This window comes from Podarcis raffonei, chromosome 13 (genome assembly GCF_027172205.1).
Source record: "Podarcis raffonei isolate rPodRaf1 chromosome 13, rPodRaf1.pri, whole genome shotgun sequence".
Lineage (NCBI taxonomy): Eukaryota > Metazoa > Chordata > Lepidosauria > Squamata > Lacertidae > Podarcis > Podarcis raffonei.
In genome coordinates, this window is record NC_070614.1 from 18888983 (window position 1) to 18914990 (window position 26008).

Sequence of the window (26008 nt, forward strand, 5' to 3'; positions counted from 1 at the left end):
TCACTGCGCAGCAATCCCTCTTGCTGTTCTGGCTTCTGAGATTCAAAATTTTTTTTTCTTGTTTTCCTCCTCCAAAAACTAGGTGCGTCTTGTGGTCTGGTGCGTCTTATAGAGCAAAAAATACGGCAATTAAATGATGCAGCTTGCTCCCACAGCAGGCAGTGATGGCTACCAACTTGGATGGCTTTAAAAGAGGGCTAGACAAACTCATGGAGGAAAAGGCTCTCAATAAATAGCTGTTAGTCATGATGGCTCTGCTCTGCCTCCAAGGTGAGTGGCAGTACTCCTCTGAACAGCAGTTGCTGGAAACCACTGGAGGGGAGTGTATTCTTGTGCTTGGGTCCTACTCACTGGTTTCCCACAAGCAGTGAGAACAGGATGCTGGACTAGATGGGTCATTGGCCTGATTCAGCAGGACTCTTCTTATGTTCTAAAGAGTGAGTAAGAGGAAATGGAATAAATAAATAAATACACCCCTTCTTGCTTAGATAAGCCATTGGCCCGATTATTTCGTTGCTATTGGATTGGTAGCTCTGGTCTTAGTAGTTTAGCCAATGATTTCCCCTGCACTTTCTTGTACATCTTTTGTACATTTTTAATTATATTGTAATTTTATGTTTTGTTGTTTTTAGTTGCCTCGGACTCCTAGTGTAGATAGACCTTTAAACACATTAATAATTAAACTATGTGGAGCAGTAATGCTTTCAAGAGATATTGATAGGACAGGAAAAGGGGAGATAAAAGATTTGCAAACTCCATATATTGGAACACTGGTGACAGACAGAAAGTTCAACACTAAATTAAAAATAAATTGCAAAAGACATCCCAACTGTATTGAAAAGACATGATTCATTTAATATTAGAGAATTGTAGAACTAGAGGTTCACTTTTCTGGGATTGTCCTGCCCGCTTTTTCTTGCTCTGTGGTTCCTCCTTCCCCAGCAAAACCATGATCCCACAAGTAAGAAGGGGCAGTCTGGGTGGTAGAAGGTGGGCTGCAACTCTCCCTTTTCTTTATTAACTTTCTTACAACTGGTTTTCCCGCAATGGAACTCACCCCTCTGGCCAATGTTGGGGTGGTGCCTAGCCCCTTCTACCCACCCTGTCTTCCAGGGTGCCTGCCCACAAAGGAATATGCCCTCACTAATTCATTGCAATGCAAAATTACATCAGGTGATTGTCAGGTGGCTATGCTCACCTACCTATCAAAGTTTGCCCCCAGGTGTCGGGGGGGGGATATATTTACCAAGCAGGGAAAGCAGCATATCTCTGCCAGCCCCATACCTGATGTTGGGCCATAGGCTCCTCACCTCTGATCTAAAAGGATTTCAGGAGTGTGAAAGCCCTCAGGCTCAGACTATGGAGAGCCACAGCAGACAACACAGGGGCCCACTGACGACGACATCGACATCATCATCATCTTATTTATTTATAAATTTTATTCATATTTGCACATATATCCAGGAAAAACATAAACAAAAAATCCACCACATACCTTATACAAATTATATCCACTTCACAAATCATAAATAAAATACATAACTGAGTTAGTCTCAACTGAGCCTTGGACTTCACTCCTTTGGTAAGTATCGAATCATCATCTTATTTATACCCAGCCACTCTGGGCGGCTTATAGCATATCTAAAAACATAATAAAATAAAAACCTCCCTATACAGGGCTGCCTTCAGATGTCTTCTAAAGGTTGTATGGTTACTTATTTCCTTGACATCTGATGGGAGGGCATTCCACAGGAAAGGAGCCACTACCAAGAAGGCCCTCTGCCTGATTCCCGGTAACTTCACTTCTCACAGGGAGGGAACCACCAGAAGACGCTTGGAGCTGGACCTCAAGTGTCTGGGCTGAATGATGGGGTGGAGACGCTCCTTCAGGTATCTTTCTTCTTTGGCAATCACTCGTAGCCAAGTAAGATTGTCTTCCATAAACATGGTATAATGTGCGTTGGTCAGCTTGCACTGATCTACACACATAAAACCAATTCATGCACAGGCGTCTTCCGTCTTGTCAATTCAAGAATACTGGGCTGAGGACATGTGCCAGCCTTGAGAAATACAGGCTGCACTGGCAACATTTCTTGCGTTTCCAGAAAGCTGCACAACAGGCAGGCATTCAACAGGTGCAGACTTTCCTATTGCTTACTTGTTAACGTTTTGGCAATTTGTACCCCCCTGCTCAGCGCGTTCCCAGGGCAACTTACTGAGCAAGTCCAGAATAAAATGAACTAGTCAAACATAGCCTTTCTTCTCTTCTCTTCTCTCTCCCCTGCTTTTAAAAGCCCTGGGCAGACAGCAGCAACTCAAGACGACAGGCGGCCATTTCAACAGGTATAGCATGTCCCGCAAAGTAACACCTGCTGGAAATTCATCTCCGACCTTCTTCTTCAGGGGAGGAAAGTGAGAAAGGTAGAGATCGATGTCGTGAAGGCCGCCAGGGAAAAGAGGCGCGGTGGTGGTGGTAGGAAGCAGAGAGCAGACCATTATTTCAAAAACGTTGCCACCACAGAGAAACAAACGCCCGACTCCGCCTGAGGGTGTGTTTGGCCGTATTTCACCTTTTACAGCCTAGCGCCCTAGGCATGTTTTACTCGGGAGTAAACCCGCACTGCGCACATTGGGCGGCGGCGGAGGGTCGGAACGACCACAGACCCGACCTTTTGACAGGCGCTACATCCTATAGGCCATTTCTCCTCAGGAGCCATGAGTCCCGCGCAGCTTACTTGGCGGCGGGAAAGAGGAAGAAGATACGACTCAATAAAGTCCTGACGACATGGAATTAAGATTTAATTCTCCAAAGAGCCCGGCTGTGGTGGGGAACCATAAGGAGATGGGGGGGGGGAGAGAGACACCACCGTCATCCCCGCCGCCGCCGCCACCCCCACATAAGCTTCTGACAGACATTAGCCTCCTTTTCGGGTTATTCCTCCCTCTCGCCGCCCGCCCGCCTTTTCCCCCCTCTGTGTTCGTTTAGTCTGGCCGTTGCTTCAGGCCACTCACGCACGCGCCGCAACCCCGCGCGCCATTCCCTCGCCGCCCCCACGGTTGGCTGGTGCGCGCGCGCGCGGGCGCGACGAGGGCGGAGGCGCGTGAGGGAGCGACTGACTGACTGACTGGGCTGGCTGGCTGGCCGCGCCCCTCCCCTCAGTCGTTTCCAGCCGTTGCCGAGGCGGCTTCTTTTCCTTCCTCTCTCTCTCTCTTTCCCTCACGCCCTCTTCCTCCTCCCGCTCGCTTCTGCGTTACAAGCCTCGCCACGGGCGCAGTTTTCCAGGCAGTCGGGGCCAACTCCCACCGCCGCCGCCGCCTTCCGCGGGGGTCTCTCTCTCTCTCCCCTCACCCCTATTTTTTTCTCTCCTGGTTCCCTCCCTCACACGCGCAGGCATTTCTCTCCCCTCCCTCCACACACACACACACACGCTTTCCTCCTCGCCTCGGCCGCCATGAACCCCAGCTGTGCCCGCTGCGGCAAGATCGTGTACCCGACCGAGAAGGTGAACTGCCTCGACAAGGTGGGTGCTGCTGCCGGGTGAGGAGAGGGCGGCGGCGGCGCGGCGACCGTTGAGCGGGCGGGGCTGCGAATCAGCGGAGGGGCTGAGGGCAAACTGAACTGGGGGTGCGGGTTTCCTTCCCCCCCCACACACAGTTGCGTTTGTGGGGCGAGCTGGGGGGGTTGAAATCAGGCTCTTGGGGCGTGTCTCAAGCTGAGCTGGGGAAGGGGAGAGCAGGAGCAGTGGGGAAACAGGGAGGGGGGTGGGTGAGGCGGAAGAGGGGAAACGACCCCAGCAAAAGGGGGGTATCTAGGGGTGTGGTGGGTCGCGGGGAGCCTGTAGGTGTGTGTCAGGGAGTGTAGAGGTCTCTTGGGGAAGACCGTCGAGTGGGCAGTCCCCGAAGTGAGGAATTGGTGGGAGGGGAGAGTCTGTGGTCTTTGGGGGGGGCGGGAGGAGGGTGTAAAGCACAAAAGGAAGGGGGGCGGTTTATGAATGGCTAGAGCGGAGGGGGGGTCAGAGGGGTTGGGAATGGGAGACTAAGGGGCTGAATAAAAAGGGTGAGGGGGGGAAGAGTTGCTATTTGGCGGGTGGGGGGTTGGTGATTGGAGTGTAGGCCAAAGGGCATGGCAGATAAGCAGAGAGCCTGGAGGAAAGGGGTGTGTGTGTATACAGTATATGTATGTAATACACGCTCACTCACACGCACACACCCAACCCAGAAAGGTGGCAATAACAGGTTGTTCACTGAAAGGAACGAATGCAAGGATTTTCCCCTGGTTTAGGGATCAGATCCCCTTCTCTTACCTCCTCCCCACCCATCCCGAGAATGTTTCTTGGCTGGTGAATTGGAGGAAGTTTTCTGTGGATGCCCAGAGGGTGCTAGTAATGACAAGGAGGCAACTTTGAAAGGTGTTGAGGAGGATATAAAAGGTATTAGAGAGTGTGGTGCATTGCCTGCAAGGTGTGATGAGGAGCAACCTGGGTTTAGCAGCTGCTGAAATTCAAATGTTTTATGCCATGGGGTGCACAGTAGTAATGGATTGCAGCTTTGCAGGGAGACAGTATGGGGAATGTTTAAGGAGGGCTGTGATCTCCGGGGTTGCTGGTAGTAGACAAAGCTTGAAATAACTTGAGGAATGCAGAGATTTGGTCAGATATGGTGGTTAAGATATAGTTTGGGAGTGATTAGGTTAAGGTTACCAGACGTCCCTGTTTCCCGGGGACAGTCCCCGGATTTACAAAATCAGTCCTCATGCGAAATCCATTGAAGTTGAAAAGTGCCCCCAATTCATTGAAAAAAATCTGGTAACCTTAGATTAAGTATGTGTATGAGAGAGAGTGTGTACACAAGAGAGCAAGTAAGTAGTCTCACTCCTAGTCTTGGTAGGTTTGACAGCTCCCATTTCCTAAAACAATGGAATAAGACTGTGGATATTTAGATACCAGTAGATAGCTTGAATCACAGCAGTCTGCCTTTTGAGAAAGAATCTGGCTTTAGGGGACACATATGGGAAAAGGCAAAGAGCATGTGCTGTCAACACAGCAAATTACCAAAGGGGATGCATTCTTAGATCATTCATCTGGCACTCTCTTAGATTGCTTTTCTCCCTATCAGTAGTGACTGTTAGTACTCCCCAAGCCCTTTGCCTCAAATACTACAGTCTTCCCCTTTAGCTGAAGGGTGTGAGCATTGAGGTTACCTAAACAAATCTGCAGTCTTCCTTATTTGATGGTGAATTAGATTGGGTAATAAGCAAGCTATAGCTTATAGCATTTCTACCAAGTCTTCTGTCCAAGAAGAGGTGGTTGTGTGACAGTATTGGAGAAAAGCACCTTCTCAATTTCTCCATTAAAAAAAATATCTATGGAACAACTGAATGTGGTGTTGGAGGTATTCCAGTTATTCCAGTTTTGACTGCTAAGGTTAAAAGACAGGAATTTCTGAGCTGTTTTCAGCTGCTTGTGTGAACCCCATTTTAAGAAGCAGTGTAAGTGCCACATCACCTCAACTTTTTTCCCTGTAATGTTCTCAAACTAGTTTCTGATAAAGCCAGTAACAAAGAGAACTTCCAGTGCTTTTTATTTTCCACAGTTACAAACACAGCTGGGTGTCTCAACAGACAAAATGAAAAGGGACTAACAAGCTATCATCTGCTTTACATTTAGATTCTGTTCCCTTGCCTCCTCCCTCCAGATGGATTGTTCAGCAGTGTTTCAGAGTTAAAAAACTTAGAATTGGTTTTATAGATTTATTTAAAGGGCAGACTTGCTCCTTTTTGCTGCTGCTGTTTGTGTTGGTTTAAGTTTTTTAATCTTTTATGCCACATTCCAAGATTGAAGAGAGATCAGATTTAGTTTTGCGTATGATTGTCAATACCAGAATAATTAGTAGTTCTTAATAAGTGTAATTAGTCTTAGTTACACTAATTATTTCTCCAACAAAATTTTGTAAGACTTAGAAAAATGTCTGGAAAATGCAAATATCTTAATCACATCACTCCAAATTCAAGAAATTCAACTCCCCCCCCCATTCCTTGTTCCCAGTCTAAAGTGAACTTAGCTGTGTAATTGCATCCATTTTCTCTTCAGAGTGGCAGGTAGGGGCAAAACTAGGCTTTATTTCAGCCAGGTTCAAAGATCCAGTTTGGCACACACACAGGCTGGGAGCCTCAATGGTGCCCCTCTGGAGCCTTCACCCCGGCAAAAAAATGTGACTAGCCAGCCCATCCGCCCAGTAGCTAAAGCTCTGTGGTAGGCATATCCCACCATCACTTTGCAGTAGTCTGTCAGTAAACCTTTTCATACACTTTAAACTAGATTCATTTAAATCCTAATCTGGTTTGGATATTTAAAGCAAAGGGGGCATGTGGATGAGGGAAACTTGAATTCTCACAAAAGTGCACCACTTACCAGTACCTCCTTATAGTCTCTGAACCCAGGTGCTTTTTGCCAAGCTATGTTCTCTGGTATCAGACCTTAAAGGGTGTGTCTGTCAGGATAGTCAATTACATGCAGAAGAGGGTTTATATCACCTGTGTTCCTTTCTTCTCTGTTTAAAGAAAAAAATTACATCCACTCCCTGCTTTATCAAGGAATGCTGCAGACATAGGTTGAAAGAAATAAGCCTGCTGACTGTCCTATTAAAATGTTTTTTAAAAAACTAGATTAATACAAAATGCAGATGGGGTGATGCAAAATATTCATACAGTCTTAAAGATGGATGTTTTGAGAAAAAGGGTTTGTTTTTAAAAGGGAGAGAAGGAATCAGGAGTCCTGGGTTATAGGCACTGTGCTATGTGCATCTTGTACTGGTAATATTTCCACAAACTATAGCTACTGATTAGATATTTGTGTTCTGAGGTGGTAGAGGAGTGTCTCTTAATCCAACTGTGTGTTGCTGAGGTTCCTGCTGAGGTTCCTGGTGTGAACAATAGAAAGCAAAAAGCCCCTTTTATTGAATGCAGTGAAGGGGTATAATTTGACATGCAGAATAGTCACTGGTCTAGTTTTCATTCAGAGCAAGTTGTACTAGTGCTTGCTGATAATAATAATTGAGCCAGTGTTTCAGAGAAGAATGTTTATGGGGAAATAAGAGGAGGAAAGAAACTCCCACCTTCACAAAAGAAGAGGTTTTATCCCCCCCACATACATCACTGCCCACTGTTCGGTAGTGTTTATCTCATAGTGGGGATTTGCATGGCTTTGACAAAATGCTGATAGAACTGGTGTGGAATTGAGCCTGAACACTAAGTTCAGAACTGCTGTTTTAGATCTCTGTGCTTCAGCAAATGCAGAAACTGGCACATTGGCTCCCTTGGTCAGCATAAGAACTCAAGGCATATATCCGTGTGTTCTAATTTCAAAGCAGTAGGTCATAGGAGTTGCATTGCATATAAGATGAGTGTCAGGCTGCTGTTAAGGAGACCATAGCTGTCAACTTTTCCTTTTTCTTGTGAGGAATCCTATTCGGAATAAGGGAATTTCCCTTAAAAAAGGGGGAAAGTTGCCAGCTATGTAAGGAGACAGCATTTCTGAAGAGTTAAGGTTAACTTCCATATAACCATATATGGATCCAAATGGCAGGTGATGTTGAAATGTAGATTTGTCTTAAGTTTACTGGTTTTCCTTGGTGTGCAGACCGCTGTCATATCAACTTTCCAGATATTGTCTCAGGTAGCTTCAACTTGCAGTACTGGTATTCCACACAAGTAATTTTGGGTATAATTTCCAAGTTTCAAAAAGGTGAGGGTGAGAGGAACATTTTAATGCTGACTAGCTGTATTTCTTCAAGCATTTGCTTCTTCTGTGATGGTTGAATTTTAAACTTTATATGCAGACAGAAGCTGTTGAGGATTTAAAGCATCTCTGTTAAGCTGAAGTAATGTGTGAGCACGGCCCCACACTACACTAGTTTCAGTTTTCCATTTTATGTTTAAGGTAAAGTTTAAGCCACATAGCTATTACCCCAGGGATAAGCTTGTACGTGATTGCAAACTATGAGTACATACTTGACAGAATGCTAATGTTGAAGGTTGAGTAACTTTTTGTCTTGGGGCAGTATTGGAGTTGCATGCTCCTTGGTTATGTGCTTGAGATGCAGTTTTTAGACAGCCTGAAGTCTGCATACATACTGAAGGTGGAAATGCTGTGGTTTAGAAAAGTTATTTAAGGCTCTCTGCAACCCTGCATCCTTTTGGTAATGAAAGACTTGTTATTGCCCAAAGTCTGAATTGTTGCAATAGACTACAAAAAAATAAAATAAAAATGGGTACAGCTGATTTTGTCAAAATCTTGAACTATTTACTTATACTAAAAAGTCTGCCAGTCTGGGGTACAAAACTTGGCAGACATTCCAGGAATGCAGTGACCCTTGCTCTCTATTTCTAATGCAGTTTTAAATATATGTAAACATAAACGAGTCTGAAAATCTTAAGGTTTCATATATGTGCATTAGAAACTGCTAGAGGTTACATAACAGGAAGAGTTTAATAACAAGTTTTGCCTGTTAGCAACCAGAGGGGCCTGTTGAGCACAATACAGAAATTCATTTCTGCAAGAGGAATTGGCCATCAGCCATAGGTGAAGGTGCAAATCTATTGCCCTGGGCGATCAAAGTGAGACAGGCTTGCTTTGCTCGAATACTGAGTCATCTCATGCTAGGTTGTGGGCATGTTTAAGTATTGGGTGTGGTACTCTCTCATTCACACCATACCGTATTTTCAATATAATGCAGCCCCCACTAAATGTTGGTTTTACAAGACTAGCAAACCTAGCTGTAGATCTTGGTCATTAAATAGAATTCTGGCATTTGCTTATTATAAAATTTCTTTTAAAAGCTGAAATTTTTGCACGTGAAGGAAGTACAGGTCAGCTGGTAGAACCTGTGGACAGAGCAACTTAACTAGGTACAATCACATCATAAAATATAAACTTCACTTTGCATGGTATCTGATAGTTTCTACAGAAGTTTGTTCAAGTCAAGTTTTTTTAGCTCTTACAGATGAAAAGTAAAGCCAAAAAGTAGTCCCTGTGAGGTTTTTGATAGTGTGTTGGCTTAGAAGCCCCTTCTTGTACATACCTATGGACATATCTCTGTTTTTCATGCTTCTAAGAAGGGGGCATAGAGAGGCATTATTGCTCAGACTTCTTGCTCTCCACCTTTAGAAATAGGTTCCAACTTTTTTCTTCTTAATATCCCAGTCTGGGTTTTTAAAGATAATTTTATTTCTGAACCATTGACTTTTCTGCATGATCAGAGACATTCACAAAATATGTTTTGGAAGGATATTGTAAAATACTTGTGATCTTGTTCATTTTCTCAGAGCATGTGAACTTTTGAAAATAATCACATCACTTTCATCATTTAGGTGATGTGCCACTCCTGGACATGTGCATTATTTCCCACAATAGTCCACATATTCCCTTCCCCTAAGCTGTTAGTGCTGAATAACTTTCAGAACTGTCCAGAATGGTTTGTAGAATTTAGAATGTGTTTAAGATAAAACAAGTGACTTTCTGATAGTTTGCTTAGCTTGTTTGACAGAGGTGAGTAATTGCACTTCCAAGCTGTGGAAGGTGGGAGAAATTAGCATGGATTTTCAAAATGTAGAGGCATCTCTGCTCTTGCTCTCAAAATCCAGAATCTTGTAGTCAAACTGGCATGCTGCTTGGCTATAAGAGATCTCCAGCTCACCATGTGGTTGTGGAAATCTGTATTTCTACTTGTTATCAGAATAGTTGCTGGTTGACAATTCTGTGTTACCTGTTCTCAGTGTGGAGCTTTTCTCCTAGTCTGCTTTTTATAAGACATAAAATATTTCATTTAGAGGAGCATCTGGGAATCAAGGCTGCTTTAGCATCAATCTTGCATGATGAGCTATCTTTCAAGACCATATGGAAAGCCTACTACAGTGGTTTCAGAGTTACTGTGAAAGGAGACCTTCCTCAGCGTATCAGGATTAGATTTCTGTGCTAAGACCACATATGGCAACTTCCTGTTGGGGGAGGGTGGGGAGAGAACTTGCAGTCAGGTGATGAGTTGGAAATATTTCCTAAGGCTCATCATGTGCCAATATAATACAATTTTGGTTAGCGCTGACCACATTGTATAAACTGCTAATGCTTGTTTGTTGAAAAACAAATAGGTCATTGACTGAATACAAAGGAATGTTTTCCCTAGCCTGTCTTTAAACTTTAAACACAGTGTGTTTTTGGGTTGAATAAATGCTGTTGAAAGGCTCTTTGGTCAAGCATATGTCTAAACAGACCTTCATAATGGAGCAGACCAGAGCTTTCCAAACTGTTTGTCATGACACGTTAGTGTGTCGGCTGCAGCGTGTAGCTGTGTTGCATGAACACTCCCAGGGCAGGAAAGGTGTTACCGTATTTTTCGCTCTATAGGACGCACTTTTTCCCCTTCAAAAATGAAGGGGAAATGTGTGTGCGTCCTATGGAGTGAAGACACCATAGCCCCGCAGCCCTCTCCCGGCTGGAGAGGTAATGGCAGGAGCCTCCATAGCCGCGCGTCACCTCTCCAGCTGGGAGAGCGCGCGGGGGGCTAAAGAAGCCCGGCTTACTCTCTTCCGGCTGGAGAGGTGAGGCGCGGCTATGGCAGGAGCCTCTATAGCCGTGCGTCACCTCTCCAGCCGGGAGAGCGCGTGCGGGGCTAAAGAAGCCATAGCCCCGCAATCCTCTCCCAGCTGGAGAAGTGACGCGTGACTATGGCAGCAGCCTCTCCGCTGCGCCTTTCCGCTGCTCCCTGACCTGCTCTTTGGGGCTGGCGGTGGGCTTCACCCCGCCAGCCCCAAAGAGCAGGTCGAAAGGAACCTGAAGCCTGGAGAGCGAGAGGGGTCGGTGCGCACTGACCCCTCTAGCTCTCCAGGCTTCCAAGGTAGCCGCCTGAACGCACCTTAAACGGCCCCTTGTTTTAGAGCGGGAAAACAAGAGGGGGAAAATTCTCCCACTCTCTGCGCAGCGCTTCCTGCCGCTTCGCTGAAGGGGCGCTGGGCAGAGAGCGGAAGAATTTTTTTCCCTTGTTCTCCCCCCTCTAAAACAAGGTGCGTCCTATTGTCCGGTGCGTCCTATGGTGCGAAAAATACGGTAGTTTAACCTCTGGTTTTCTAGTAAAACTCTGTTTCTGTGTTGCGAAATGATGCGTATCTAAAAAGTGTTTTACCTGAAGTTTGGAAAGCTCTGGAGGAGACAGTGCTGCAGGATACTAGAAAGAGTCTTCTTGCAGCATGCTTGATTGTAATTTCTAGAGGCTAATAGCCACTGCTGGGAATAACACTTTCCAGCTAGGAAGAAGTAGCCCACTATAAAACTTTCTACATTAACACTTGTTTCTCATGTTTTCCCAGTTTTGGCATAAAGCATGTTTCCACTGCGAGGTCTGCAAGATGACTCTCAACATGAAAAACTACAAGGGCTATGAGAAGAAGCCGTATTGCAATGCGTAAGTTGCTGGTGTTCACATTACTTTGCCCTTCTACTCTGTAAAGCTGGTTGTGTATAGCTGCAAGTGAAAAGTATATTTCAAGGGGCTGTATGTATCTGGAAATCTCAATGCAATTTAGTTGTTGATTGTGGCAGGCAACAGACAGAAAGAAAGAAGCTGAGCTGATACCTGTGGAGGTATTAATCCTAATTAGTCCATCCTTTCAAAGTATCCTTCTAAACCCTTGTCAGTGACTCTGAGAGAATGGAATTTGTTATTCATTAGGAAGCTAGTGCCAACAGCATGATAGGTGACCTATTTTATTTTTCAAAAATTCTGAACTTTATCCTGACAAATTCCAGTGTGGTATACAATAATAAAAATACAGTAGTATAAACATCATATCCCACATCCTTCATAACAAAATGAAACTATAGCACAGGAGAGAGGAGTCTCCAGTCCAGATTTGGCCTACAGTTGGACTTATTCTGGCCCTCTCTGTCCCCTCTCACCCATCACTTCTTCAGCTGGGAGCTGCATTTCCTCCCCCATCAGCTGTTTCATGTTAAACAGCTGATCTGTGCAATCAGCTTAGCTGAGGGGAAAGGGGAAGAGGGAACCAAAAAGAGAGGGAGAGTGTACCATTGCATTAGCAGGTGGGTGAGAGACTTTCTTTACAACCTCCATTGCAAGATGTGAAATTGCAACTCCTTCCTGTGCAAGGAGATCTGCTGTAGGAAGTAAGAAACTCTAGCTACATGAAGACTCAAGCTTGCACTTTGCTAATGTGCAAAAAGTTCTCCATACATTTTGCAATTGTTTACAAGCAATTTTTGGGGTGCAATTTCATTTTGAAGTTTGAGACTTTGAATAGTTGTAAGGCAAGGCTTGCTGTTCAGCAGTACATTGTATTCTTCTGGGATCCCTGAACTTTTTTGACAGGTAAAAGGAAAGCTTTCATTCTTACAAGATTGGTTTTTTAAAAGTCTTTGGAGAAAGGGGAGGATGTAACCTGAGTGCCGTTACTGAGAATTTAACATATGTGTCTTTCCACGGGAAGTAGAATTTAACCTGTGTGAGAGTGTCAGTGATGTATGATTATGTATAGGTCTGGCTTTACCCACTATTGAAATGTGGCCTCTGACAGCTTTTCACTGGGGTAATGTGGCCCTCCATCCCAAAAAGTTCCTCCTTTCCTGCTGTAAAGCAAGTAGAGGCAAGGCAATAAAACTAACTTAAGGCCTGGGCAAATAAATATGTCTTAACATGGGATTGCAACAGTGACACAGTCCACAAAGTGATGTGCTCAGTGCTAGAATGTTGGTAATTTTAAGCATAGATGGATAATGCAAAAGTCATGGGATAGCAAGAAGGATATATGGGTTAACTAGTGGCAGTGATTCAAGAAAAGCTCTGAAAGCAGCAAGTATTTCAGAAGAGGACATGAAAGGGAAAGATCAACAGTGCCAATAGCAAAAGAACAGGAAGATGAAAATCTAAGTTTGCAGTGGAAAGTAATGGAGATCATAAAAAGGGATGGCATGAAAATATTTGGGTCAAGAAAGCTGCTTCAGAAGCTTTCTGAAAAGGCTTGGGGAGGGGAAAGACTTGGGAGCAAGTCAGGGTTAGGAATTTTTGGAAAGGCGTAGAAATTATACATAAGTGCAGGCGAAAGTATGTGGCAAGATTCTGTTCAGGAAAGTTGCCTCCAACCATTTTGAGGCTGCCCCCACACCACAGCCCATCCCGTTCAGCAAATTCCCTTGAGTCCCTGTGTTGCATGCGTGGGTAGCGGGGACTGCCAGATGGAGGAGGTGGTGGGAAGTAGATTTCCACCAGTCCCATTAGCACACTTAACTCTGGATCCAGCCCAGAATAACTACATCATCTGGTCCAAAGATGAAAGCGAGATGAGAATATTGTTAAGAAGTGACAGATACATTTAAGAAACAAACAGAACATGTGATTAGCCACAGTGGTTTGCTATTATAAACATGGGCTTGAGTAAAGCCTGTGAAAATGGTGACTGCCCACAACCCTTGACCCATGTCTGTTACTTGGCATTCTCAAGAGATGGAAAAATTAAATTTCCCCTTCAGCTTCTATAAGACCCACTCAGTTGTAACAAATAGAATGAAGCTGTGTTTTACCAGCAGCTTATGGCTCATTTAGACAGATCTAAATGCTTGGAAAAGCCTCATTTCCAGTGTTTTTGCTTATGTTTCCCACTGCCACTTCTGTCTGGAGATATGGGATACTTTAGTTCACAACTGGTCTCCTGATCAAGACAGATGCTGCCTTCCCCAGGACAATTGTCGTGCTGCTGGTTGTGTCACTAATAGTCAAGATGGCTGCAAGGTGACCTCCTCTCCTCCAGTTCATCACCTCCAAACCTCGGTTTTCCATTCAGCCTGCTATGCCCATGAAGGTAGCTTAGACTAGGTAAAGCTTTGTTCTTGTTCCATTCTTCTTGTTGAAAACTTCAGCAGCACTGGGTGGGAAATTTGAGTATTTAGATAGAGCAGCAGAGTACAGAGTTGTCCCTTTATGGGCAGCAATTCAGGAAGTGTGTATGTGGGATAGAACTTCAAGAGAGGATTTAAGGGCACCTAGAATCCATGTCCAGAGCAAGGATATTTTAGGAGGTGGGGTGCTACTGGGTTTTTCTGAGCTTAGTTGTACCACATGCCACATTCAGCATCCATCAAGAGAGGTAACATGAATTGTTTATTCCTATGGTTCTAGATTCAGGTAGGTAGCTGTGTTGGTCTGACGCAGTCAAAATATATTGGGGGGGGGAAACTTGTCCAGTAGCACCCTAGAGACTGTTGCAGGAATTTATGTATAAGTTGGGGGGGGTTGCCCCTCCAGCAGATATCATGCACATGCAGCCCACTACAAAAAGCACCACAATCACTTTTGTGACTTTTGTGATTTGTCCCCACGAAACACTTCATCACAGTTTCTTCCTATCTATTCAAAGGGCCTTTGCTGCACAATACCAAATGTAACAATTCACTGATAAATGTATCTATGTACCGGCTCACTGGGAAAACTTCAGAAATTCATATAGACACATGAACTCAGCTACTCAGCAGCCCCTCTGCCTGAGTGATAATCCCTGGCATCCTAATACCTGAGTGCCAGACAGGTAGCCATTCCAGAAATAACAAGCCCAGATGAAGACAAAAGGGTGTGATTAACTTGGATGGGAAACAGGGAAATGTAAATAACTTTTTTGTTACACTTGATGGGTGTTTGGTGGAGGGCAAGGAGAACCATGGGGCAGGGTCCAGGATGCTCAGATTACTGCCACCAGACCTCCCCTTTCATGATGTAACCGTGATGTATGAGTGATGTAGTTTTGGGGGGTGTAACATGGGGATTAGCAGCTAATAAAAGTCTGGGGGCTCTTTTGTTTGGGGCTTCCATCTTGTTCCACCTTGTGGCAGGTGGGAGTCATGTGCATGCACACGAAAGCTTATAGCAAGAACAAACTTAGTTGGTCTCTGAGGTGCTACTGGACAATTTTTATTTTTTTGTTTATTCCAAGGAATCTTTTGGTTAAAAAACAAAACAAAAACCTTCACAACTAGGGTTCAAACTGTAATGGAAAATATGATTAGGTTTCTGATTAGGTCTGCAGTATATAATTGATTAGGGGATGCGGGTGGCGCTGTGGGTAAAACCTCAGCGCCTAGGACTTGCCAATCGCATGGTCGGTGGTTCGAATCTCTGCGGCGGGGTGAGCTCCCATTGTTCGGTCCCAGCTCCTGCCCACCTAGCAGTTCGAAAGCACCCTTAAGTGCAAGTAGATAAATAGGTACCGCTTTATAGTGGGAAGGTAAACGGTGTTCCGTGTGCTGCTCTGGTGCCGGTTCACCAGAGCAGCTTCATCACGCTGGCCACGTGACCCAGAAGTGTCTGCTGGCTCCCGGCCTCTAGAGTGAGATGAGTGCACAACCCTAGAGTCTGTCAAGACTGGCCCATACGGGCAGGGGTACCTTTACCTATATAATTGATTAAAAAACACTTTGTTATTGATGTCCCCCCATTAATCAGGCAGCAGAATTTAAAGTATTGTAATAGAAGTAGTGAAAAAATATAGGTTGTAAATGCCATCTTAGAAGAAATGACCCCTTTTTCTTCTCACAAGAAAAGATGGTGGCTCTTCTAAGATGGTTGCTGTTGTGACATGCATATTCGCTATTTAAAACACTGTTTTTCTTAACTCTTTTTATGCATATACTTGTTTCTTCCTATTTAGTTAAACGGCATATGATTAACTTGGCTAGGATTTCTTTGACCAGGTGTGTTCCTCAGGTATGTGAGGGCAAGATTGAAAATATACAGATACTGTATGTTCTCAAAAGTTTGAGATTCAGAGATAAGGAATTGCCCTTCTTTTAATTAGTGCTCATGTTTCCGTATACTCATCTTCTCTTCAGACACACTGCTCCTTACCAAAGTGCAGAATTTTGCCAAATATAAAACACTAGATTTTATATAAAGTGTGTAAAATAGTAGTTTGAGACCAAACCCCTAATATATGTACGCTTTGGCACAATATTTTGGGGGTGGGGGGATTCCAACTATGGTCAGTGCTGACAAGAGTCTTGTACAAGGCCCTCCTTTCTAAACATCCGCCATAAAAAGTGGAATTGTACAATGAATGTCCTATCATTTTCTGTGGAGTGGGGAGGGAAAAGGCCACGTTTATGCTGGCAGGAGTAAGCTTGCTTTTTCAAACATGTCTAATACAGGCTTTCTTCTGTCCGTGCTCTGGCTTCCTGCCAGGCCGTAAGCTTATTTCTCAGTCAGAGCAGTAGGAAGAAGGCTGGGCTTCCTCTTTGCTGCCTTGATGCCATACGGCAATCTGAACATAACCTTCCAATGGCGCCTTTGCTGTGTGGTTTTGTCCTCTGAGGCTTTCCTTCATCAATGAGGTGGGGTGAACAGGGCATGTTTGCTCTGATCTCAAGGGCTTACTTCCTAGCATCTTCTGTCAATAGTGTCTTTGAAAAGCTAGAATGAATGATATACCCTGTTAGCCCCACTTTTACAGAGTTATTGTAGCATATAAAGATAGAGCCATGAATTGGTAAGCTCCTGATTTGACTGTTGCCACTTCTGTGAATTAATTAGTATTTCTCTGACCCCTATCTGTAATATAGGGATAATTTTGGCTTACTTTACTGGGTTAATGTAAGGATTACAACAAAAATTAAAATACATTGATCAAAAACTGTATAAGCTTGACTCGGGCTTCCAGTAATGGAATTTTGCATGGTTTTACATTGTTACCTCACTCTTTAAGTGAGCTCAGAGGTGGTAATGCATGGATGTGGGCTAGCCCCCCTTGTCTTCACAACTCTGTGAGGTAACTTAAGCTGCCTGTGTGTAACTGGCCCAAGGTTACCTAGTTAACTTCATGGCTGTGTGGGCATGTGAACTCCTTGGACAATGCTGACTCAGAACTCTTCCATCTCTAATTTTTCCATTTGAGAGATTGTATAATTCTCTCTTCTTCAGTTCAAGGACTCTTAATGTATGAAAAGAAACATCCTGCAGCAGCTCAGTTCCATTTGCCCTCCCCCCGTCAAGCTAAGACTGATTCAAGTGTGAAGGGGAAACTTCCACAAGCCAACATTATATCAAGCTTCTCCTATTATGCTAGTGCAGTCCTAGCATAAAATGAAAGCATCATGTCCAAAGTGTTGACTATTAAGACATAAAAATGCCATGCCCTCAGATTTTTTCAGTAATTGAGTTTTATGTGACTTCATGTATACAATACTTCAGCTTTCTAGCTGTTTTGGAAGTACCTTAATTTGGAATAAATGGCTCACCCCAGTTTTGATTTCGAGACAAACAAATGTTCTGTTTTAGGTGTCATTTTACTAAGGGGTTTGGGTTACGTACATGCTGTATTGATTACATTTAAATATGCAAACCTCTGAAGGGCGTGTTAGTATAAAAGTTATTACTTGTGATGAAAGAAAACACCTCCTTTAAAACTTCTGTTTTTTGTGACCCAGAACTAAAGTAGCTTCTGCAAAAAGTGTGTTTATAATTCCATTGATCAAAATGAGCCTCTGCTGGTTTGCCAGAGGAGGCTGCAGGCTGGAGTCTGTTCCTGTTGCGATGCAGCTATGTCATAGGAACAAGTAGGCTAGGTTTTTGCGGTTTTGACTAGTTATAATACAGTAGTAGGGAGGGGTGTAAAATCTGGCTCTTCATTTCTCACATACATTTACTTCAGAAACAAAACATACCTTGTCACTAGTGAATGCCTCATAATATTCTACAGAGCAACAATGCACACTATTGCATAAAAGCACACTTCGTTCTCTACATCTCCAGTTTACTAGTAAGAAGAGGAAAGTTCAGAACAGAACATGATTTTTCTGCACAGAAGCAGCAAAGTTTCCTAGAGTTCTGGAACAGGCTATTGTCAGTCCACACTAAAAGGAAGTGGGTGCTGGTAATGAATTGCTTGAGTGTGGTGAATCTGGAAGGCTGACTTATGTACACTCCACTGAGCAGACCTCTTTATTTCTTGAAATGCTGTAGAATAGATGGCAGGAAGTGAGTGGCCTAGTTGCACAGTTATTTCCTCTTCCCCCTGCTTGGAAGGAAGATACAGCACTCCTTTCTGCAGAACAGCTGCTTTAAAACGGTTTTTGTCTGTTTATTTGTTGCGACTTTTACTGGATGAATTAATAGTATTGGATGACTACATTTCCGTGTTTCTTTCAGTAGCATCTATTTCTTGTTTCTCTGTTTTGGGAAACTAATATATGTGGTTCCTTTTAGTAGAAGCGATTTATTATCGCCATGGAGGGGGAAAATGCATGACTGGTTTGCCTCTTTGGTGTCTTTTATCATCATTCTTAGACTCCATGTGGCTGTCCCCATGTCCTTCCCTCTGTTTTGCAGTTATAATTGCACATAGGAAGTCAAATGCTGTGGTGCGGTGCTCTGTAAGATCAGCACTTTTAGGTCTTTGCTCTCTTTGGGGACATGTTCAAAGTATTTGTTTTATAATCCTCAACTGTCTAGTGCTATTTCTCTGATCTGAATATCGCAGCTTTTTTATTTGCATCCCTGTTGCTCTTAAAAATGGCGTTGTACTGGGGAGATCTTATTACTCTGTTGTGCTGCTGGAGTGCTAATGTTTGATGAATGCTATTGCTTGATGAATGAATAACTGTCATTTGGAAGAAACCATCCCAGAAGTGATCTTCTCTTCAGTTCTGTACTAGCTTTGCTGAGAATCCAGGCTCTTTCTTCCATCAGTTATCACTTGGCAGCAACCATTACATCAGACTGTAATAGAGAAGGGATGCAGAGCCACTCTATCAGTACAGTGGACCCTCGGGTTACGTTACCTTCAGGTAATGTACGGTAACTTTTGGGTTGGGAACACGGCAAACTTCTGGGTTTCGCCATATACGCAGAAGCGCTATATCGCACCGCGCACATGCGCAGAAGTGGCACCTCTAGATGTGGACTTTTCAGGGTATGTACAGACCCATGGAACGAATTAAGTTCATATCCGGGGGGTCCACTGTACAGCTAAGAGACCAGCAGCTATTGGCTTCTGTTCTTGAACTCTTCAGTCCTAGCAGATCATTATAGGAACTTGTAACTAAGAACTTGAAAATGGATTTGCCCCCTCCCTTCCAATCCATTTTATTTTTGTGTCAATTTTTATTATTTTTTATTTTAGATTGTAAGCCTGAGGATAGGCACTTTCTGTAGTAAACTGTAAGCTGCTCTGGGAGCTTTTTTGACTAAAGAGTGGGATGAAAATTCTTTAAAGATATAAAATTGTCTTCCTCTTGGAATGATATTTTGGGAGTATCATCTCATCTCGAACCTTTCCTTTAGGTGAAGGTTGAGCCTGGATTAGTCACAAACAGCATGTATGACTTGAAATTGATTCTCACTAGAAATCAATATGGGAATTGTTCTGTTGCTGTTGGTGAATAAAGGATACTTTCATTTCTAACTCAGGAAGGAAATGAATGATTCCCAAACTGAATCAGAATCTGTGATTGAATTGTATGGAACTTGCAGGATGTTAAGGTTGTCAAAGGCTGGCTCCTGAGCTGTATACGGGTCTTTCTGGAAAACTATGGCATTTTAACACACACGTTTAGTTAAGAGTGACTATTTGAAATCTCTCCATTCATGAATCTGTGCTCCAAGTTAATCTGCTGTATTATTTATTGGATTTATATTCTACCCCCCTTCCAAATCAACCTCATAGCCTGCTTTTTCAGTTCTTGAAAGCTTTTTCTCAGAAATTGCAAGCCTTCATACAAATGTCACATTTTGCAATGCATGATGCTAATGATTTGCTTTCAGTAGAGTAGGAAGATTTTAAATAGCTGTCACTTACCTATTGTGTCTGCTTCTAGGTAACTGTAAAAAAGTTGTGATATTTTCCAGTTTTGTTTTCCCTTTTAAATACAGATCTTCCAGTATACAACCCAATGTCATATCTGCACCTCCAAAGTATTATAGGATGTGTGGTGTCAAGTATTTGGTCAGCAATCAGCATGCTTCCCACCTGTTACTTTGTTTTTTTTCAACCCCTGCTTTGAAGCCTTCCTTCAAGAACTTAGGACAATGGATGATATTATTATTATTTATTTGACTTATTAGTTGCTTTTTTGCAACTTACAAAGGAGTTGCTGGTAGCACAGTATTATATGAACTAAGACTGATCACAAGCACCTGCAGTAAAGATAAAGGTGGAAATGGAAGAACTTTCATATTTAATTTTTTATCTTAAAGTTTCATGTGGAAATACATTTTAGTAATGAGGGTTGAAGTGCATCACATTTTTAGATAATGAAAAGGCCTTGAACTTCTTGCATTGTTGTTAAGCCCCTCTATCCAAGTTAACATATTTTTCCCCAATTTTGCACACTCTCAGATTAATTTTCTCCATTAAAGAGTTCCTCCTCAGTGTTCTGAAATGTGTGCAAGCCAGTTTGTGACCTAGGGAATTAATACAGTACGTACTGGGAATTTTCTCTTTACTACCTTTTGATACATTATAAAAGTGTGTCAGTTTCATCTCTTTATCTTGTGGTGGGAGTGAAATGTAGGTATACTTTAATAACTAGCTTATTCAATAGAAAGTGAGCAATACAAATTCTCCCCCCCCCCCCGCCGCCGCCCCTTGCTATGAGGTAGCAAGAAGTAGAATCTACAAAGGCTGAAGGTGGACATTTGCTAAGTGATAGCAGATGATAGGGGAGGGTTTTTGGTTTTTTTAGGAATGGCATAAGTATGGAAGTGAAGGCCACATTTGTTTGGTAGAACTAAGAGGTAGGAGCCACAAAAATGGCTTATGTTATTGGAGACCACGTCACTTGCTAATTGAAACATTTAAAACATTTAAAATAACTGCAGTGCATTTACTGCAGTTCTTGTACAGATGAGATCTGCTTCTGCCTTATTCTAAGCATTTGTATTTATGCTAGTTATTCAAGAGTTACATGGCCACTCTTATTCATATTATGAAGGAGAATCCAAACTTTTCCTCCTTTACATTTGGACTCATTTTCTGTCTCTTGCTTAGTAATTATGGTAGCAATATACATTTTCCACAGAGCAGATTTCAAAATAACTTGCTGCTGTTCACTTGGGCCTCTTACTGAAAGTGGCTGGTTTTGGGTTTCCCTCCAAATATTTAGGTCTTCTGGTCCTGATTTCAAAAAGTCATTGCTAATGCCAGTACTTAAGTATCTTTTGAGAAACTGAAATCTATGTGGACATGCTGTATTTAGTAAGAAAGTATCTTTGCTCTAGTCTAGCTCATAGGTAGACAAACTAAGGCCCGGGGGCCGGATCAAGCCCCGGGGGCCGGATCAAGCCCCGGGGGCCGGATCAAGCCTTCTCAATCCAGCCTGCAGACGGTCCGGGAATCAGCATGTTTTTACATGAGTAGAATGTGTCCTTTTATTTAAAATGCATCTCTGGGTTATTTGCGGGGCCTGCCTGGTGTTTTTACATGAGTAGAATGTGTGCTTTTGTTTAAAATGCACTTCTGGGTTATTTGTGGGGCATAGGAATTTGTCCCCCCCTCAAAATATAGTCTGCCCCCCCACAAGGTCTGAGGGACAGTGGACCATCCCCCGACTGAAAAAGTTGGCTGACCCCTGCTCTAGCTGTTAGGTCAACCACTGACAATGTTCCTACTGCAAGGATGAATTTCCACAGTGACTGTTCACTGTTAAACCCATTACACTGCCACGTGGATTCAAGTAGTGATTCCAAACAACCCTTCAATATGTGAAACATTTAGCATTCAAAATAATTTTTTAAATTATGAGCTAGTATCAGACCCTTACCCTTATTGTTTCCTTCAGTAGTTTATGGGACTATGCCAACCTGATATGTACAGGAAACAATTAAATGCTGGTGAAACTGGGTGTTTTTGATGCAGAAGTTATTTAGAGAATAGAAAACTAAGTTTAAACATGAATGTTTTAATTCCTGATTCTGATAAGCCAAGTCTGTGGTTGTGAGATTTTCCCTTGCATTACACTGCTAATACTCTTGAACTGCAATTATTGGCAGCGATACTAGGATTTCAAGTACCAACTCCCAGAACTGAATTGTACATCTCTTTAGAATGCTAACAGTTCTCTTTGAGGAGTTTGTGTGTTTGCCTGCTTGTTTGTTTTTTTAAAAAATCTTCTGCACCAAAACACGTGGCCACTACTGGGAACCCTCTTCTGGAACACAAGCACTGGAAGTGGTTGCCATGGCAAGCTAAGAAATTTGGCTCTTCATAGCAGCAACATAAAGCTCACTGCACAACCATAAATGTTCCAGTGTGTCTGTCTATAGTCTGTATCTTCGTTAAGCTTTTTTTTTTAAAAAAAAAGGTTTGAATGAACATCTGGTAGCTGCCTTCCATAGAATCTTTTCTCATTGACAAGCAAATACTGACAGTTAAAATATCCTGATGAAACCTATATTTCCTCTCTTATTTGTCCCTTTTACTCTGTTGCTCGGTCCCTGCTCCTGCCAACCTAGCAGTTCAAAAGCACGTCAAAGTGCAAGTAGATAAATAGGTACCACTCTGGTAGGAAGGTAAACGGCATTTCTGTGCGCTGCTCTGGTTCGCCAAAAGTGGCTTAGTCATGCTGGCCACATGACCCGGAAGCTGTACGCTGGCTCCCTCGGCCAATAAAGCGAGATGAGCGCCGCAACCCCAGAGTCGGTCACGACTGGACCTAATGGTCAGGGGTCCTTTTACCTGTACCTTACTCTGTTATTGCTGGCTTCTGCTGTATCCTGCTACCCAACAATGAATGGTAGCTAGACTGCAGCAGCCACCCTTTCACCTACCCCACAAACAATATTTCATTTTAAAGTAAAAAAATGCATATTGAGGATAACCAGATAAATATAAAAATTAAAATATACTCTAACCATATCCACCACCTAAACTTGTTAATTATAAATACACTGTGTATGATCAGGACTTCTCTCGACCTAGAAATGCATTTGCATCAAGGTTAGAATATGTTGATATATAGACTAGCTGTGGCCATAAGCTTTAATATAAGAGCCTGCACCACCCAAAATGTATATCCCTGCCAGCTCCCAGGAAGTGCTACTTGGATTAACCACTGCCAATTAGACAGGTACTAAAAGGTTACCTTAATTTTATTTAACTGAAATATAAACCAAATATAACCTAAAATATAAATGGCTAGAAGATGGGTATGTGTGACAGCTTTGATTGTTTCTTGCAGAGTTGATGTTTGTGGTGCAGTACACTATTCAAAGTCAGTAGCATACCACCTGGCCCAGTCAAGACACATGTTTAGATTTAGGCTTAGAATTGCTTCAAGGGGAGCAATTTCTCAAGCCTCCCACTTAGAATCTTAATACTACACTTACTACAGACCCTGCATGTTGCTCTAACTGCTGGCAATTTAAAAAAAAAATTTAAGATGTCTTGCTTCCACCTTCCCCTCAGTCATATCTGAAGCAGGATATGAATGCAAGAGCACTCTCTCTACTTGCATTCCTCGGCAACTAGGACTCCCATATGCCACCTCCAATCCTAGTGGTAGTACACAGCATCACAACATAGAAGAGTTCTGCTGCAGATTCACGAAAAGGGAGAGCTAGACATCTGGCTGTTTTTGGCAGCAGATGCAGGTTTAACTTCAAATTTGGCCCTAAGCTAATTGGAGCAGAGAAGTGACAAGGATTCAAAATGGCAGCCTTCTGTCCACATGATGATCCTGCTCTTCAGGGATTTCAGCTTGGGTTCCTAGCAATCTCGTTACACTGTATTACAAGATTGCCTTGAAAGGGATTCAGAATTGCAAAATCACTTAGCATTTTTATGCTCTCATTAATCGAAAAGGAAAAGTGAAAACCATATCTAACTCTAATCCACATACTGTATTGAGATGCTATCTTAATTCATTCATTGGCAATTATTCTTTGAAATATTATTTCTGTTCCATACTACATATTGGGGCACTGAGTGAGAGTGGTTTGCTACAAGACTGTAGCTGAAGAACTAAAACCTAAATCTTCAAGGTCTAATGCTCTTATGTGGGCTCAAGCTAGCTATCCCTCCTGTTCTGTGACGATACTGTGTGTGTACGCAGAATATCTCGCTGCTCTAAGCGGGTTAACCTGAATTGGGATTAAGGGGAATTTTGGGGGTTTATATTTTAGGGCAGACATAGGAACTGCATATTTCTTGCTCATGCATTAGTCTTGTCAGGTTTGCAGGCTAGGAGATTGTCTTCAAGCAGACAGGCTGCTTTCTGTTTCACCAGTACTCAAAATCGCAGTGCATTGTCAGACAGCCCTTAAATTAAGGCACATTTTCCACTTTTTTTAAAAAGGGTGGTTTTCTGTTCCCCTTCCTATTTTCTCCCTTCAGGATTAGACCTCTCCATAGATCTTATTGAATAGCATTTAGCTGCCACAGTTTCACTTCTTTTCTCTCTTCCTCCTTCACTTTTTAATATGTGGGATGTAATACCCTTAGCTAGGTGGTCCCTTCTGTGTCATGTCAGCCAGTGTAATCTACAGCTGATGTCCTTAAATTGCACAAGAGGGGGCCATTCCCCTCTCCTTCCAGAAATAACAGTATGGCCTGGAATTGTATACTGTACTTTGTACCCCACAACTTGTGGGGAGGGGAGTGCTGGTACTGAGCATGCAGTTGCTTGCTGCTTGCTTATTTTGTAAGCACAGTTAAACATATACTCATTCTTAATTGGTCTTTCTGAGTAGTCAGTTCTATTTTTAACCCTGAATTTCCTGCCTTTCTGCTACATTGTGCTCACAGGTTATTTTTCATCCTTGCTGTGGCTAGTGGCTTATCTTTGTGTGGTATCGGTGGATAATACTGTGATGTTCTGCAGCTTTGCAAAGGTGTGGTATAGAGGTCTGCCTGTGCATAAACTTGAATGTAATGAAATCCAGTGGGTGCTTTGAAATCAGAAAGGGCAGGGGGCTCTCTGCTCCTGGAGTATTTAACTTCTAATGGGTTCATCCAGAGTGTTAAAAGTGGAGGTTATCCAATGAGCGGAGGCTAATTCTCGTCACAAGAATATAGTGGAACTTTATATGCCAAGAAAGCAAAACTGGCAGTGCTCATGAAGGGGATGGGAAAAGCGATTGGCTGTTTCATCGGTGTGGCCCAAGGACAGATGGAGATTCACAGAGCCAAACAGTTCTATGTAGACTGCATTTTAAAAGGCCTCTGAATTTTGCATCAAGGTAACCCAAATGTTGTGGTGCAAAAGAATTGTGAATATTTGTAGATCCTTGTTTGTTTTATTTTGCTAGCTGTAAAGAAGGGTGCTAAAACCTCTGCTCCTTAGCAACTGGAATCGTGTTCATGTAATCATAAATTCACCAATCACTGGCCGCATTTTCAGACTTTACACATAAGGGCTAGAAATTTGTTTTTAAAGAAAATGAGCCCTGAGCTAAAAAGTCTGCACCAAATAACTTTGCATTTCTGCAGGCATGTTCTTCTAAGTGGTTTTGATTGGCTACAATGCCCTCTAGGTTGGAGAACCTTTATTTTTGTGCAATGAAGGTACAAAAATTGTCCAACTATGTAGATGTAGGCCAAATAACAACCATTAATTTCCCCAAATTACTGTAGTTGCAAGATCTCGCTATTCTTTTGTGTGTGTGTGTGTGTGTGTGTGTGTGTGTGGTTGTGTGCTCATTTAAGTCAAGGTTGTGGGGCATTAAGTATGCAGAAACAACCACTGTATACCCACATGTAACATCCTTCTACTTTCTGAATTTTTAGCAGACTGATGCTGACTTTGCAATCATGGCTAAATGTTCTGCATAAGACAGCTAGGTTCCCCAGAAGAAAACAACAATTAGAAGTCAATCCAGAAATAATTTTATTAAATATATTTCAAGATAACAATCTGGATTTACATAATAATAAAGAATTAACATGCCAGTTACTACAAGCAGTGAGACACAACATAACCAGACACTGGAAACACCTTTCTGGCACAATGATAGACAGTTGATACAA

At 42.9% G+C, this 26008-nt stretch overlaps 1 protein-coding gene across 1 annotated transcript in view; it reads left to right on the forward strand.

Moving 5' to 3' along the window:
• Positions 1-3357: 3357 nt before the first annotated feature.
• LASP1 (LIM and SH3 protein 1) overlaps positions 3358-26008 on the forward strand; it is a 50216-nt gene continuing 27565 nt past the window's right edge. The window contains exons 1-2 of the mRNA XM_053360843.1: positions 3358-3521; positions 11360-11454. Of these exons, the coding sequence (XP_053216818.1) occupies positions 3453-3521; positions 11360-11454 (164 nt within the window). The 5' untranslated portion in view covers positions 3358-3452. The remainder of the gene's footprint in view (positions 3522-11359; positions 11455-26008) is intronic.